At 46.2% G+C, this 16,055-nt stretch overlaps 1 protein-coding gene across 1 annotated transcript; it reads left to right on the forward strand.

The window, feature by feature from the left end:
• Positions 1-313: 313 nt before the first annotated feature.
• On the forward strand, positions 314-14,912 carry LOC129849555 (utrophin-like). Its single transcript, XM_055916384.1, has 4 exons — positions 314-430; positions 1,988-2,065; positions 3,452-3,544; positions 13,902-14,912. Exons 1-4 carry the CDS (start codon positions 314-316, stop codon positions 14,082-14,084), a joined length of 471 nt encoding a protein of 156 aa, XP_055772359.1. The 3' UTR covers positions 14,085-14,912.
• The last annotated feature ends 1,143 nt before the right edge of the window (positions 14,913-16,055 follow it).

Raw genomic sequence — 16,055 nt, forward strand, 5'->3', positions numbered from 1 at the left:
TTAGTATTGGAGATATATCTCTCTGTGTTAGTATTGGAGATATGTGTCTCTGTGAGTATTGGAGATATGTCTTCTCTCTGTGTTACTATTGGTGATATGTCCTTTTCTCTGTGTTACTATTGGAGATATGTCTTTTTCTCTGTGTTAGTATTGGAGATATGTTTGTCGGAGTGTCATGATGTGTGGACCTTGCTCAAAGGCACAAGGACAGGATATTATGGTACCTAGGGTCTGACACCAGAAAAAACAGCACATCTCCCATTTTGTCTTGCTCTGCTCAGGATTTGAACTGACAACGTTGTAACCTGTAGTGATGCGTTGTTCCCTGTTTCCCCAGGCAGGGAAGCCCCCCATCCAGGACCTCTTCACAGACCTGTGTGATGGCCGTCGCCTGCTGGAGCTGCTGGAGGGACTGGCAGGGCACGAGCTGGTCAGTCATGTCCTCATTATCCTCCTTACCATCCTCCTAACCCCATTCACCACCTCACCTCCTTATCCTCCTAGCCCCATGTATCTCCCTCATCACCTCACCACCTCACCTCCTTATCCTCCTAGCCCCATGTATCTCCCTCATCACCTCACCACCTCACCTCCTTATCCTCCTAGCCCCATGTATCTCCCTCACCTCCTCACCACCTCACCTCCTTATCCTCCTAGCCCCATGTATCTCCCTCACCTCCTCACCACCTCACCTCCTTATCCTCCTAGCCCCATGTATCTCCCTCACCTCCTCACCACCTCACCTCCTTATCCTCCTAGCCCCATGTATCTCCCTCACCTCCTCACCACCTCACCTCCTTATCCTCCTAACCCCATGTATCTCCCTCACCTCCTCATCACCTCACCACCTCACCTCCTTATCCTCCTAGCCCCATGTATCTCCCTCCCCTCCTCACCACCTCACCTCCGTATCCTCCTAGCCCCATGTATCTCCCTCACCTCCTCACCACCTCACCTCCTTATCCTCCTAACCTCACTTCTCTCCTCACATCCTCCTAACCTCACCTATCTCCTCACTTCCTTATCCTCTTGACCCGACTTATCTCCTAACCCCACTTATCTCCTCACCTCCTCACTTATCTCCTCACCTCCTCACTTATCTCCTCACCTATTATACCAAGCTGTTGTCTTTCTCCTTGCATTTCTTCTCCTCCTCCTTTCCTCTCCTCTATCTTTGTCCTAAACTTTATACAAGACCTTTTATTGTAATATAAACCTCTTTCAGCAATGGCCCTGAGCAAAGTCTTTAATATCATGTTCAGTAAATAAAGCCCCTGTGTGTTCTGAAGGATCTCTTCTCTTCTCTGTGTGTGTGTTTGTTCTCTCTCTCTCTCTCTCTCTCTCTCTCTCTCTCTCTCTCTCTCTCTCTCTCTCTCTCTCTCTCTCTCTCTCTCTCTCCCTCTCTCTCTCTCTCTCTCTCTCTCTCTCTCTCTCTCTCTCTCTCTCTCTCTCTCTCTCTCTCTCTCTCTCCCTCTCTCTCTCTCTCTCTCTCTCTGTGTGCGTGTGTTCTCGCTCTCTCTGTGTGCGTGTGTTCTCTCTCTCTCTGTGTGCGTGTGTTCTCTCTCTCTCTCTCTCTCTCTCTCTCTCTCTCCCTCTCTCTCTCTCTCTCTCTGTGTGTGCGTGTGTTCTCTCTCTCTGTGTGATGTGTTCTCTCTCTCTTTCTGTGTGATGTGTGTTCTCTCTCTCTCTCTCTCTCTCTCTCTCTCTCTCTCTCTCTCTCTCTCTCTCTCTCTCTGTGTGCGTGTGTTCTCTCTCTCTCTGTGTGCGTGTGTTCTCTCTCTGTGTGTGTGTGTTCTCTCTCTCTCTCTCTGTGTGTGTGTTCTCTCTCTCTCTCTCTCTCTCTCTGTGTGCGTGTGTTCTCGCTCTCTCTGTGTGCGTGTGTTCTCTCTCTCTCTGTGTGCGTGTGTTCTCTCTCTCTCTCTCTCTCTCTCTCTGTGTGTTCTCTCTCTCTCTCTCTCTGTGTGATGTGTGTGTTCTGAGTCTGCAGGTGAAAGAGAGAGGAGTCACGCGCCTCCACTCACTAAACAATGTTAATAGAGCTCTGCAGATCCTACAGAAGAACAATGTACGTATTAGTGAACAGACCACACACTGGGGAGGAGGAGGAGAGGGGGGGGAGGGAGAGGAAGAGGAAGAGGGGAGGAGGAGAAGGAAGAGAGAAGGGGGAGGAAGAGAGGAGGAGAGGAGGAGAAGGAAGAGAGGAGGAGGAGGAAGAGAGGATGGAGAGAAAGAGAGGAGGAGAAGGAAGAGAGAAGGGGGAGGAAGAGAGGATGAGGAGGAAGAGAGGAGGGAGAGAAAGAGAGGAGGAGAAGGAAGAGAGGAGGGGTAGGAAGAGAGGAGGGAGAAGAGAGGAGGAGGAAGAGAGGATGGGGAGGAAGAGAGGAGGAGGAAGAGAGGAGGAGGAGGAAGAGAGGATGGGGAGGAAGAGAGGAGGGGGAAGAGAGGAGGGGGAGGAAGAGGAAGAGTGAGAAGAGGAGGAGAGTATCTCCTCTGTTATATTAGGGATATTTGACTGCATGTCTATGTTAGCGTATGTCAGCAATAGAGTGCTCAGTATAGTGTGTATATACAGTATGTTAATGCATTAGTTTACACCAGTCAAGGGTTCTGGAGGTGGTAGAGCTGAAAGCAAACAGTAATTAGATTCATCTCAGCTCATGCTTTCTCTCTCTCTCTCTCTCTCTCTCTCTCTCTCTCTCTCTCTCTCTCTCTCTTTCTCTGTCTCTCTCTGTCTCTCTCTCTCTCCCTCCCTGTATCTCCTTCTCTCTCCCTCCCTATATCTCTCTCTATCTCTCTTTCCCTCCCTCTATCTCTCTATCTCCACCTCTCCCTCTCTGTATCTCTCTCTCTATCCCTCCCTGTATCTCTCTCTATCTCTCCCTCTTTGTATATCTCCCTCCCTCCCTCCCTCCCTCCCTCCCTGTATCTCTCTCTATCTCTCCCTCCGTGTATCTCTCTCTCTATCTCTCCATCCCTGTGTCTCTCTCTCTATCGCTCCCTCCCTGTATCCTTCTCTCTCTCCCTCCCTCTATCTCTCTCTCTCCTTCTCTGTATTTCTCTCTATCGCTCCATCCCTGCACCTCTCTCCCTCCCTGCCTCCTTGTATCTCCCTGTATCTCTCCCTCCCTGTATCTCCCTCCATCTCTCCCTCCCTGTATCTCCCTGTATCTCTCCCTCCCTGTGTTTCCCTCTCTCTTCCTCCCTGTATTTCCCTCTCTCTTCCTTCCTGTATCTCCCTGTATCTCTCCCTCCCTGTGTTTCCCTCTCTCTTCCTCCCTGTATCTCCCTCCATCTCTCCCTCCCTGTATCTCCCTGTATCTCTCCCTCCCTGTGTTTCCCTCTATCTCTCCCTCCCTGTATCTCCCTCCCTGTATCTCCCTGTATCTCTCCCTCCCTGTATCTCCCTGTATCTCTCCCTCCCTGTATCTCCCTCCCTGTATCTTCTCTGCAGGTTGAACTGGTGAATATAGGAGGAGCCGACATTGTTGATGGGAATCATAAACTGATTCTTGGACTCATTTGGAGCATAATTCTCCACTGGCAGGTCAGTTAGTCACCCTGTGTGTTGACCAGTACGTATATTGCAGATCAGTCCATCCTCATCACCACTCTCCTCATCACCCCTCTCATCAACCCTCTCCTCATCACCCATCTCATCACCCCTCTCCTCATCACCCCTCTCTCTTCCCCTCTCCTCCCCCTCTCTCCTCCAGCAACACTCAGTCATAATGACTTAATCAATCCACAGGAACATTTACATAGAATTAATGATGCGCTTAATGGGGAAATCTCCATTGGATTTGAATATTTGACGTCTTAAACATACAGACAGTCGGTGTGTGAAGAGCGAAGAGGCCGAGTCAATTAGACAGTCAGAGACATTAGTGGGGTGTCTCAGCGTTGGGCTTCGTCATGGAATGAATTAGTGTGGAAATGCAATGCAGTGACCTACTCCCAAATGAGGGACGCTCGGTCTGTACCCAGAAGGCCGAGCAGCGAGCGCTGGGTTGGGCTACACTGTTGGAGACGAATCACTAACTAATGAACCTGCCTGGAAGTATGGGGATTGGTGAGGAGTCTCTGTGTGTGTGTGTGTGTGTATGTGTGCATGGTGTGTGTGTGTATGATGTGTGTGTGTGTATGGTGTGTGTGGGTATGGTGTGTGTGTGGGTATGGTGTGCGTTTGTATGTGGGTATGGTGTGTGTGTGTATGGTGTGTGTGTGTGTGTGTGTGTGTGTGTGTGTGTGTGTGTGTGTGTGTGTGTGTGTGTGTGTGTGTGTGTGTGTGTGTGTGTGTGTGTGTGTGTGTGTGTGTGTGTGTGTGTGTGTGAATCATTTTAGCTCCCTCCTGGCCTATATCTGCCAGTCAGTTGAATGGGGTTATTTTAAAGGCTGTGATTGGCCAGACTAATATTTATTGGGTGTGATTGGCTAAGATAATATTTGATAGGCTCTGATTGGCCAGGCTAAGTATTCCCGGGCCTGTAATTGGATGCAGTCCCTCAGATAGATGACTTATGGAGGTTTGTTGGCCCTTATTCTCTGGTCGGATAATGTTTTTATAGTCAGAAACTGCAGAAACGCATAGGAATCGTGTGTGTGTGTTAGAGAGAGAGAGAAAGGAAGGAAGGAAGGAAGGAAGGAAGGAAGGAAGGAAGGAAGGAAGGAAGGAAGAGTCTATCCATGTGTCTATACCCAGCAAACCAAAATTGTTTCTGTGAAGGTTCCCAAAACATTCGTTAGGTCGCGGCAAATGTTCTTATAATACAAAAACTGTCCATTCGTGGAGATGATTATGTTTGTATAAAACCATCGCCTGATGTTGAAAGAATGTTCCTAGAACACCTGTAATCTGTTCTTTAAAGGTTCCCATAATGGTTTGTTAGGTTGTGGGAACAGTCTATTTGAGAACATTGTGGGAAAATCACAAAAGATATCTTCCCAAAACACAAAAACTGTCCCGTCGTGCAGATCATTATACAACGTTTCCTTTAGGGTGAAAAAAATATTCACCTGATGTTACAAGGATGTTCCCAGAACACATGTCATCTGTTCTTTAAAGGTTCCCAGAATGTTTCATTAGGTTGTGGGAACATTGTGCGAACATGACAAGAGATATGTTCCCCAAACAAACAAAACAACTGTCCAGGTGTGCTGACAATCATTTAGTGTTTTTATCAGAGTGAACAAAACATTCCTTTGATGTTGCAAGAACGTTGCCAGAACAGCCTTTCCCAGAACAGGTAATTATGTTGTGGGAACATTGTGGGTACATTACAGGAGATAAGTTCCCAATGTACAAAATATGCTCAGTTGTGATGACCTTCATACAATGTATAAGTTAGGTCGCACAGGACATTCCCCTAATGCTGTAAGAATGAAACAAGTCTGTTTTTATGATGTTCATAGCATATTTGTTTCAGGTTTGACATAATATTCCATTGATGTTCACACAATATACACGTCAGGTCCTCAGAACATTTCAAGAGCATTTAGAAAATGTTATATTTCAGTTTGACCGAATCTTAATGCAGATTAGAGCAGATCTGAACAGCATTTAACCACATAAACACAACCACATTATGTACACTTCATATATGTTAACAATCTGCACATGTACACTTCATATATGTTAACAATCTGCACATGGACACTTCATATATGTTAACAATCTGCACATGTAAACTTCATATATGTTAACAATCTGCACATGTACACTTCATATATGTTAACAATCTGCACATGTACACTTCATATATGTTAACAATCTGCACATGTACACTTCATATATGTTAACAATCTGCACATGTACACTTCATATATGTTAACAATCTGCACATGTACACTTCATATATGTTAACAATCTGCACATGTACACTTCATATATGTTAACAATCTGCACATGTACACTTCATATATGTTAACAATCTGCACATGTAAACTTCATATATGTTAACAATCTGCACATGTACACTTCATATATGTTAACAATCTGCACATGTAAACTTCATATATGTTAACAATCTGCACATGTACACTTCATATATGTTAACAATCTGCACATGTACACTTCATATATGTTAACAATCTGCACATGGACACTTCATATATGTTAACAATCTGCACATGGACACTTCATATATGTTAACAATCTGCACATGTGAGTTTTGAACTTGCAAAGTTTGGTTCCCGAGCCAAAGTATTAACCCTCCGCTCCACCAGGGGGCAGCTGTGGCCTTGTGTTTTTTTCTTCAGTTAAATACAGTCAATCAGGTTCTGTGTCCTGATTGACCGTATTGGACTGAAGAAACCCCACGTGGTCACAGCTGGCCCCTGGTGGAGTGGTCACAGCTGCCCCCTGGTGGAGTGGTCACAGCTGCCCCCTGGTGGAGTGGTCACAGCTGCCCCCTGGTGGAGTGGTCACAGCTGCCCCCTGGTGGAGCGGTCACAGCTGGCCCCTGGTGGAGTGGTCACAGCTGCCCCCTGGTGGAGCGGCCACAGCTGCCCCCTGGTGGAGTGGTCACAGCTGCCCCCTGGTGGAGCGGCCACAGCTGGCCCCTGGTGGAGTGGTCACAGCTGCCCCCTGGTGGAGCGGCCACAGCTGGCCCCTGGTGGAGTGGTCACAGCTGCCCCCTGGTGGAGTGGTCACAGCTGGCCCCTGGTGGAGTGGTCACAGCTGGCCCCTGGTGGAGTGGTCACAGCTGCCCCCTGGTGGAGCGGCCACAGCTGCCCCCTGGTGGAGTGGTCACAGCTGCCCCCTGGTGGAGCGGCCACAGCTGCCCCCTGGTGGAGCGGCCACAGCTGGCCCCTGGTGGAGCGGCCACAGCTGGCCCCTGGTGGAGCGGCCACAGCTGGCCCCTGGTGGAGCGGCCACAGCTGGCCCCTGGTGGAGCGGCCACAGCTGCCCCCTGGTGGAGCGGTCACAGCTGCCCCCTGGTGGAGCGGTCACAGCTGCCCCCTGGTGGAGCGGTCACAGCTGCCCCCTGGTGGAGCGGCCACAGCTGGCCCCTGGTGGAGCGGCCACAGCTGGCCCCTGGTGGAGCGGCCACAGCTGGCCCCTGGTGGAGTGGTCACAGCTGCCCCCTGGTGGAGCGGCCACAGCTGGCCCCTGGTGGAGCGGCCACAGCTGCCCCCTGGTGGAGCGGAGGGTTAATTATCTGGCTGAAGTTCTTAAGACTGCAGGTTTAATTCCACATATTCTGTAACCATGTTTGATTACAATTGTTTTTGAAATTGAGGGTCATATACACTGTGTCATGACATTGGCCTGGTAGTGGAGGTTTATGACCCCCATAAATACCTTTGCCCTTTTCTCTCTCTACTCTATAGAGTTGACTCTTGTAAAGCCTTTGTAACATAGAGAGTCTGGTAACATCGAAAGGTGGGAAATGGAACCATATTTCGGTAATCCAACCAGTTGAAAATATGCGTTGGGACTTAATGAATATGATCTCAGATCAGTTGTTGTCTGAGACATTACTACTAATGACAGGATGACATAAACTGTATCTTGGAAAGTTGACACATTCTAGTTATCAGATTCACATGGAATTGTTGTGCAATTTAAATGTTTAAATATGAAACTATTTGTGAAAAGATTAAATGTAATTTTAGCTTCTTAAATGAGAGAACGGTTTATCATAGAGAAACTCTGCTCACTCAGAGGCCCCGCCCAAGTGACCAGACACTGGTTGTAAACTATGAAACACGCCCTTCTTTCACCATTATATAAACCCGTTGATGAAAATTCAACTTTCTGTTCCAAGGACGTGAGGACGACGGTCCTACGTTAAAAGAGCTCAGATAATAACCTAACGAAATTAGCATCGTGTTCAATGTGAAAGTGACGATCGACACGCCGAAAGGAGGAATTTCGACTATACCAGCCAGAATAGAGGTACGAGCTTAAAAGTATGGCAACTTGGTATGAACTTTGAACTCTTATTCACTCCAGAAGTGATACCTCCTAGCCGTTGAGTTAGCAGCGGGCTAGGAAAGGACGGATGACGTATCCAGTTTACCACCAGAGACAATCTTCAGAGGACAAGAGATCCCTGCTGGGCAACCCGGCCTTCCATCTACGACCAACCTATTGAAGCGCAGCTTAGAGTAAATATTTATTGCATTTTCCTTTTTCCAAATGGGCGGTTATTTAGAATGCATAAGATTCTGTATTTACGATAGCATAGCTTCTCCCTTTGTTACTCAGTCTTCCCGCTCTTTCATTCAAAACCCAACCCCCTTTCCTTTGTGTAACCAGCCGTCATATCTGTTCCGTCCGCTAGGGACGTTTTCCTTTATGACATAATTTCTAATCATTGTATGATCCATTCTGTGTAGATGTAATTCTGTGTGATTATTTAGGTATTTAGTAAATAAATAATTTAACCAAATGTTGTATTGCATATTCAACTTGTTAGCCAGGATTCGTGAAGATAACCAAGAATTTACGACTTTCAGATGAGACTAAATAAAGTGACGATTAAATATTGACTGCTATTGATGTAAAATATTACTAGGTCTTTAAGAGTTTATTCGGAAGTTAACAGCTCTTTCTTTCGTGGTGCCCCAACTTTCTAGTTAATTACATTTACCTGACTAGCTTAATCAGGTAATATTAATTTAAGAGAAATGATTTTATAGAATAGCGTGTCATATCACTTCATCCGGCACGGCCAAAGACACGACAACTGAGTATACAAAACATTAAGAACACCTGCTCTTTCCATGACGTAGACTGACCAGGTGAATCCAGGTGAAAGATATGAACGTGTGGTTGAATCTGTGAATATGTATTGAAATTCACTGCTCGACTGACGGACCTTAATAATTGTATATGTGGGTTTAAAAAAAATATGTATTTTTAATTTATTTATTTAACCTTTATTTAACTAGGTAAGTCAGTTAAGAACAAATTGTTATTTATAATGATGGCCTACCAAAAGGCGAAAGGCCTCCTGCGGGGACGGGGGATTACATTTTTTTTTATATATATAGGATAAATCACACATCACGACAAGAGAGACACCACAACACTACATAAAGAGAGACCTAAGACAACAACATAGCATGGCAGCTGCACATGACAACACAGTATGGTAGTAACACAACATGACAACAACATGGTAGAAACACAACATGGCAGCAGCACAACATGGCAGCAGCACAAAACATGGTACAAACATTATTGGGCACAGACAACAGCACAAAGGGGAAGAAGGTAGAGACAACAATACATCACACAAAGCAGCCACAACTGTCAGTAAGAGTGTCCATGATTGAGTCTTTGAATGAAGAGATTGAGATAAAACTGTCCAGTTTGAGTGTTTGTTGCAGCTCGTTCCAGTCGCTAGCTGCAGTGAACTAAAAAGAGGAGCGACCCAGGGAGATGAGGGAGGCCATGCTCATTTTTACCCCTGAAATGATTTAGGCTTGTCGTAACAAAGGGATTGAATACTTATTGACTCAAGACATTTCAGCTTTTCATTTTTGATTAATTTGTAAAAATGTTAAATAACATTATTCCACGTTGATGTTATGGGGCATCGTGTGGCGGCCAGTATTCCACGTTGATGTTATGGGGTGTCGTGTGGCGGCCAGTATTCCACGTTGATGTTATGGGGTGTCGTGTGTAGGCCAGTATTCCACGTTGATGTTATGGGGTATCGTGTGTAGGCCAGTATTCCACGTTGATGTTATGGGGTATCGTGTGTAGGCCAGTATTCCACGTTGATGTTATGGGGCATCGTGTGGCGGCCAGTATTCCACGTTGATGTTATGGGGCATCGTGTGTAGGCCAGTATTCCACGTTGATGTTATGGGGCATCGTGTGGCGGCCAGTATTCCACGTTGATGTTATGGGGCATCGTGTGTAGGCCAGTATTCCACGTTGATGTTATGGGGTATCGTGTGTAGGCCAGTATTCCACGTTGATGTTATGGGGCATCGTGTGGCGGGCAGTATTCCACGTTGATGTTATGGGGTATCGTGTGTAGGCCAGTATTCCACGTTGATGTTATGGGGTATTGTGTGTAGGCCAGTATTCCACGTTGATGTTATGGGGTATTGTGTGTAGGCCAGTATTCCACGTTGATGTTATGGGGTATTGTGTGTAGGCCAGTATTCCACATTGATGTTATGGGGTATTGTGTGTAGGCCAGTATTCCATGTTGATGTTATGGGGTATCGTGTGTAGGCCAGTATTCCACGTTGATGTTATGGGGCATCGTGTGGCGGCCAGTGTTCCACGTTGATGTTATGGGGCATCGTGTGTAGGCCAGTGTTCCACGTTGATGTTGTGGGGTGTCGTGTGTAGGCCAGTATTCCACGTTGATGTTATGGGGTGTCGTGTGTAGGCCAGTGTTCCACGTTGATGTTATGGGGTGTCGTGTGTAGGCCAGTATTCCACGTTGATGTTATGGGGTGTCGTGTGTAGGCCAGTATTCCACGTTGATGTTATGGGGTGTCGTGTGTAGGCCAGTATTCCACGTTGATGTTATGGTGTATCGTGTGTAGGCCAGTATTCCACGTTGATGTTATGGGGCATCGTGTGGCGGCCAGTGTTCCACGTTGATGTTATGGGGCATCGTGTGTAGGCCAGTGTTCCACGTTGATGTTGTGGGGTGTCGTGTGTAGGCCAGTATTCCACGTTGATGTTATGGGGTGTCGTGTGTAGGCCAGTGTTCCACGTTGATGTTATGGGGTGTCGTGTGTAGGCCAGTATTCCACGTTGATGTTATGGGGTGTCGTGTGTAGGCCAGTATTCCACGTTGATGTTATGGGGTGTCGTGTGTAGGCCAGTATTCCACGTTGATGTTATGGGGTGTCGTGTGTAGGCCAGTATTCCACGTTGATGTTATGGGGCATCGTGTGGCGGCCAGTATTCCACGTTGATGTTATGGGGCATCGTGTGGCGGCCAGTATTCCACGTTGATGTTATGGGGTGTCGTGTGTAGGCCAGTGACAAAACATCTCAATGTAATCCATTTTAAATTCAGGCTGTAACACAATGTGGGAATAAGTCCGTACTTTCTGAAGGCACTGTATCTCTTGTACCCAGACTGTTCCCACAACCGAATGAAAATGTTCTGGTGTCGCGCGCTATCCTCAAACTCCCTGTCATAAATCAACCAAGGCGCAGCGTGCATGTCGTTCCACATCTTTTAATAGGAGTGAAAACCTTAACAAAACAAACAGGTAAACAGCAATGAACGTGACGCAACCAACCGAGGTGCACACAATCACACACGGAAAATAATAATTACCCACAACAATAGGTGGGGAAAAAGTCTGCCTAAGTATGATTCTCAATCAGAGACAACGATAGACAGCTGTCCCTGATTGAGAACCATACCCGGCCAAAACATAGAAATACAGAAACCTAGAAATACAAAACATAGAATGCCCACCCCACATCACACCCTGACCTAACCAAGTAGATAAATAAAACAGTTCTCTAAGGTCAGGGCGTGACATCTGGCAACGACTGAAGAACTTAAAAAGGCTGTTCTGTCAACGTTCTGGCAACATCAAAGGAACGTTTTGTTCACCATAATACAAACATTATCTGAATGTCAGCACAACTGGACAGTTCTTGCCTTGTGGAAAAATATATCTTGTCATGTTCGCACAATGTTCCCACAACCTAATGAAACATTCTGGGAACCTTTAAAGAACAGATGAAATGTGTTCTGGGAACATCCCTTTAACATCAGGTGAATGTTTTGTTGCACCCTAAAATAAACATTGTAGAATCATCCACACAATTGTACAGTTTTTGTGTTTTGGGAATATGTATTTTGTGATGTCCCCACAATTTTTCCACTAGACTGTTCCCACAACCTAATGAAACATTCTGGGAACCTTTAAAGAACAGGTGAAATGTGTTCTGGGAACATCCTTGTAACATCAGGGGAGTGTTTTTTGCACCCTAAACCCTAAACATACAAACATGTGGTGGCTGTTACAGATGTAATGCACAACATTTTAGTGAATGTTAGGAGAACATTCCAAGGATATTTCACCTAAAAAAGTTCTAGAACCACATAGATTTAATCAAAAACATTCTCTGGATGTTTTTGGAATGTTATCCTACTGTTAGATAAACTCTAACTAGAACTTAAAGGGAATGTTAGCTAATGTTCTGGGAATGTTCCCGGTTGACTGGGTACGTGTCTGAGTTGGATATACAGCTGATGGATAGGTGTTGGTAAGGTATGCATCAGTAATAAGTTACAGCTTTGCCAGACACACCAGTGGAAGCTATTGATGCACTTCTTCACTCTTTTCCCCTAGAGCTTTCTAGAAAGAGAAAGAGAGAGAGAGAGAAGAGAGATAGAGTTGTGTCTGAGTTGGAATATTACATCTGTGTGTGTGTGTGTGTGTGTGTGTGTGTGTGTGTGTGTGTGTGTGTGTGTGTGTGTGTGTGTGTGTGTGTGTGTGTGTGTGTGTGTGTGTGTGTGTGTGTGTGTGTGTGTGTGTGTGTGTGTGTGTGTGTGTGTGTGTGTGTGTGTGTGTGTGTGGATATGATAGGTGATGGATAGGTGATGGTAAGATATGCATCAGTAATACAGCTATACCAGACATACCAATGGTGCACTTCTTCACTCCTTTCCCCTAGAGCTGGGCAGAGATGTTCCAGAAATGTCACTCAAATAGCTAACTGTGTGTGTGTGTGTGTGTGTGGACGTGTTTAACTATTCTTGTGGGGACCAGAAGTCCCTACAAGAATAGTAAACTGACAAAAAGTTGACCAGCTGGGGACATTTTGTTAGTCCCCACAAGGTCAAATGCTATTTCTAGGGGGTTTAGGGTTAAGGTTAGAATTAGTGTTAAGGTTAGAATTAAGTTAAATATTAAGGTTAGGAGCTAGGGTTAGTTGTAGGGTTAGGGTTAGGAGCTAGGGTTAGGTTTAGGGTTAGGATAAAGTTTAGGTTTTTGGGTTAGGGTTAGGGTTAGGGTTAAGGTTAGGGTTAGGGTAAGAGTACGGGTTAGGATTAGGGTTAGGTTTAGGGTTAGGGTTAGGGGTTAGGGAAAATAGGATTTTGAATGGGACTGAATTGTATGTCCCCACAAGGTTAGCTGTACAAGACTGTGTGTGTGTGTGTGTGTGTGTGTGTGTGTGTGTGTGTGTGTGTGTGTGTGTGTGTGTGTGTGTGTGTGTGTGTGTGAGTGAATCCAAACTCTTCCTAAAACTATTGCAGGACGTGTAGAGAAGTTGATTTAACTTAACAGAAAGTTCCTGCCTCAATGGTAATAGCTCCCAACACCTATCAGCATGTACTTCAGTCAATACATATTGTTAAGCCTGTCTAGGTGGAAGCTTGTAGTGTGAGCGGCGGTGTTGAGGACATTAGTCTCCTTGTTTCCATGTCTCCAGACATCTGTCTGACATTTGGAGTATTTGCGTCCTTTGCAAATTTGTGTTTCTGTCTTGACTCTCTCTCTCCTCTCTCTCTCTCTCTCTCTCTCTCTCTCTCTCTCTCTCTCTGTCTCTGTCTCTGTCTCTGTCTCTGTCTCTGTCTCTGTCTCTGTCTCTCTCTCTCTCTCTCTCTCTCTCTCTCTCTGTCTCTCTCTCTCTGTCTCTCTCTGTGTCTCTCTCTCTCTCTCTCTCCTCTCTCTCTCTCTCTCTCTCTCTCTCTCTCTCTCTCTCTCTCTCTCTCTCTCTGTCTCTGTCTCTGTCTCTCTCTCTCTCTCTCTCTCTCTCTCTCTCTCTCTCTCTCTCTCTCTCTGTCTCTCTCTGTCTCTCTCTGTGTCTCTCTCTCTCTCTGTCTCTCTCTGTCTCTCTCTCTCTCTCTCTCTCTCTCTCTCTCTCTCTCTCTCTCTCTCTCTCTCTCCTCTCTCTCTCTCTCTCTCTCTCTCTCTCTCTCTCTCTCTCTCTCTGTCTCTCTCTCTCTCTCCAGGTAAAGGATGTGATGAAGGATGTGATGGCAGGCCTACAGCAGACCAACAGTGAGAAGATTCTGCTTAGCTGGGTGCGCCAGTCCACCAAGGACTATCCCCACGTCAATGTGGTCAACTTCTCCTCCAGCTGGGCCGACGGCCTGGCCTTCAACGCACTCATCCATAGCCACAGGTATCTATAACACTCATCCACAGCCACAGGTAGGAGGATACTCCTCCATAACACTCATCCATAACTGGCCTTCAATTCACTCATCCATAGCCACAGGTATCTATAACACTCATCCACCGGTGTCTATACCACTCATCCACAGGTGTCTATACCACTCATCCACAGGTATCTATAATGCTCATCCATAACTGGCCTTCAATGCACTCATCCACAGCCACAGGTGTCTATAACCCTCATCCATAACTGGCCTTCAATGCACTCATCCACAGCCACAGGTATCTATAACACTCATCCACAGCCACAGGTCAGAGACACTCATCCTTAACACTCATCCACAGCCACAGGTCAGAGACACTCATCCATAACACACAGCCACAGGTCAGAGACACTCATCCATAACACTCATCCACAGCCACAGGTCAGAGACACTCATCCACAGCCACAGGTCAGAGACACTCATCCATAACACACAGCCACAGGACAGAGACACTCATCCATAACACTCATCCACAGCCACAGGTCAGAGACACTCATCCATAACACTCATCCACAGCCACAGGTCAGAGACACTCATCCTTAACACTCATCCACAGCCACATTTCAGAGACACTCATCCTTAACACTCATCCACAGCCACAGGTCAGAGACACTCATCCATAACACTCATCCACAGCCACAGGTCAGAAACACTCATCCTTAACTCTCATCCACAGCCTGTGGGGAATTGTGAATTTGCTCAAGGTGTAGAAAATAAGATAAGTTGAACAACTGCACTATTTAAGGTTTAATAGACAGTAGACAGACATATTGGGAGACAGACGCGTTCCTCTGAGAGGTTGGGAACAGTCTGCCCCCTTCCACAGGCAAGACATTCATTATATTCTCATACTTATCTCTGCTCTCCAGCTGCCTCCCGGGTGCCTGGGCCCTGGTCAAAACATACTGCCTCCCGGGTGCCTGGGCCCTGGTCAAAACATACTGCCTCCCGGGTGCCTGGGCCCTGGTCAAAACATACTGCCTCCCGAGTGCCTGGGCCTTGGTCAAAACATAAGCCAACTTGCAAGGCCAGAGTGACCTCACTTTAAAGAGCCTATAGCTAAATGAAATCCTTCTGCCTTAGGAATGTCACTTAGGGCGTTAATGCTGTCTAAGTGCTGTTTTATAGTGAGCCCCATCCTCAGAGAGAGGTCAACCTCTGGTTTAATATGCAGCTAGAATTTTGTGTTTTGATGATATGAGAGACTGGTCTCTCATTCATCATTCTAACACGGCATAGCAGGTAGCGGGAGAACGAACATCCACCATGTATCAAAACTCCCCTCCACTGGGGCTAAACTAGGCTGTTTAATTTGAATAAATGTGCTGGACAAGGCAAAACGTCCGGAGGCAGTGACCCTGAAGCGAGGTTGTGCAGAGATCAACATTGCATCAGTTGTTGATCATTAAACATCTCATGCATCATGTCCTCATAATCATCCTCGTTGTCGTTGGAACTGGAAACATTTCTCTGCAGTGTTTCAGCTACACGTTTCCTCTCATACATTTCCACACCACCAATGTTCTAGAAACACAAGGAAGTCCGTTTTTCACGCGATTAAACGGCAACACTGGCTGTCCTTGTACCTTCAGCAGTCTGACATCAGTATTATCAACAGACATCAACGTTGAGTCTACCATTTGAATTTACCGTTTGAACCTTCAACTCAGCACAAACAGACACTGCCAGGACATACAGGGAGCGAGAAATATACAGTATGTATCCTGCTAACGTTAACATGAACCTGATTCATCTTACATTTCTACCATTCGCTTTTTACAGTAACGTAACAGTCCTCTGTTTGTCTTTGCCATGCACCGTCCTGAGTGGTACACCAATGACACATCATTATCTCAATGCATTTATTTCAAGTCAACATTACTACATATGTTTTCCAGTGTGAAGACCCCCACAATCAACCTGCTACTGTAAATAAACAATATT

Source organism: Salvelinus fontinalis, unplaced genomic scaffold, assembly GCF_029448725.1.
Source record: "Salvelinus fontinalis isolate EN_2023a unplaced genomic scaffold, ASM2944872v1 scaffold_1532, whole genome shotgun sequence".
NCBI classification, from domain to species: Eukaryota; Metazoa; Chordata; class Actinopteri; order Salmoniformes; family Salmonidae; genus Salvelinus; species Salvelinus fontinalis.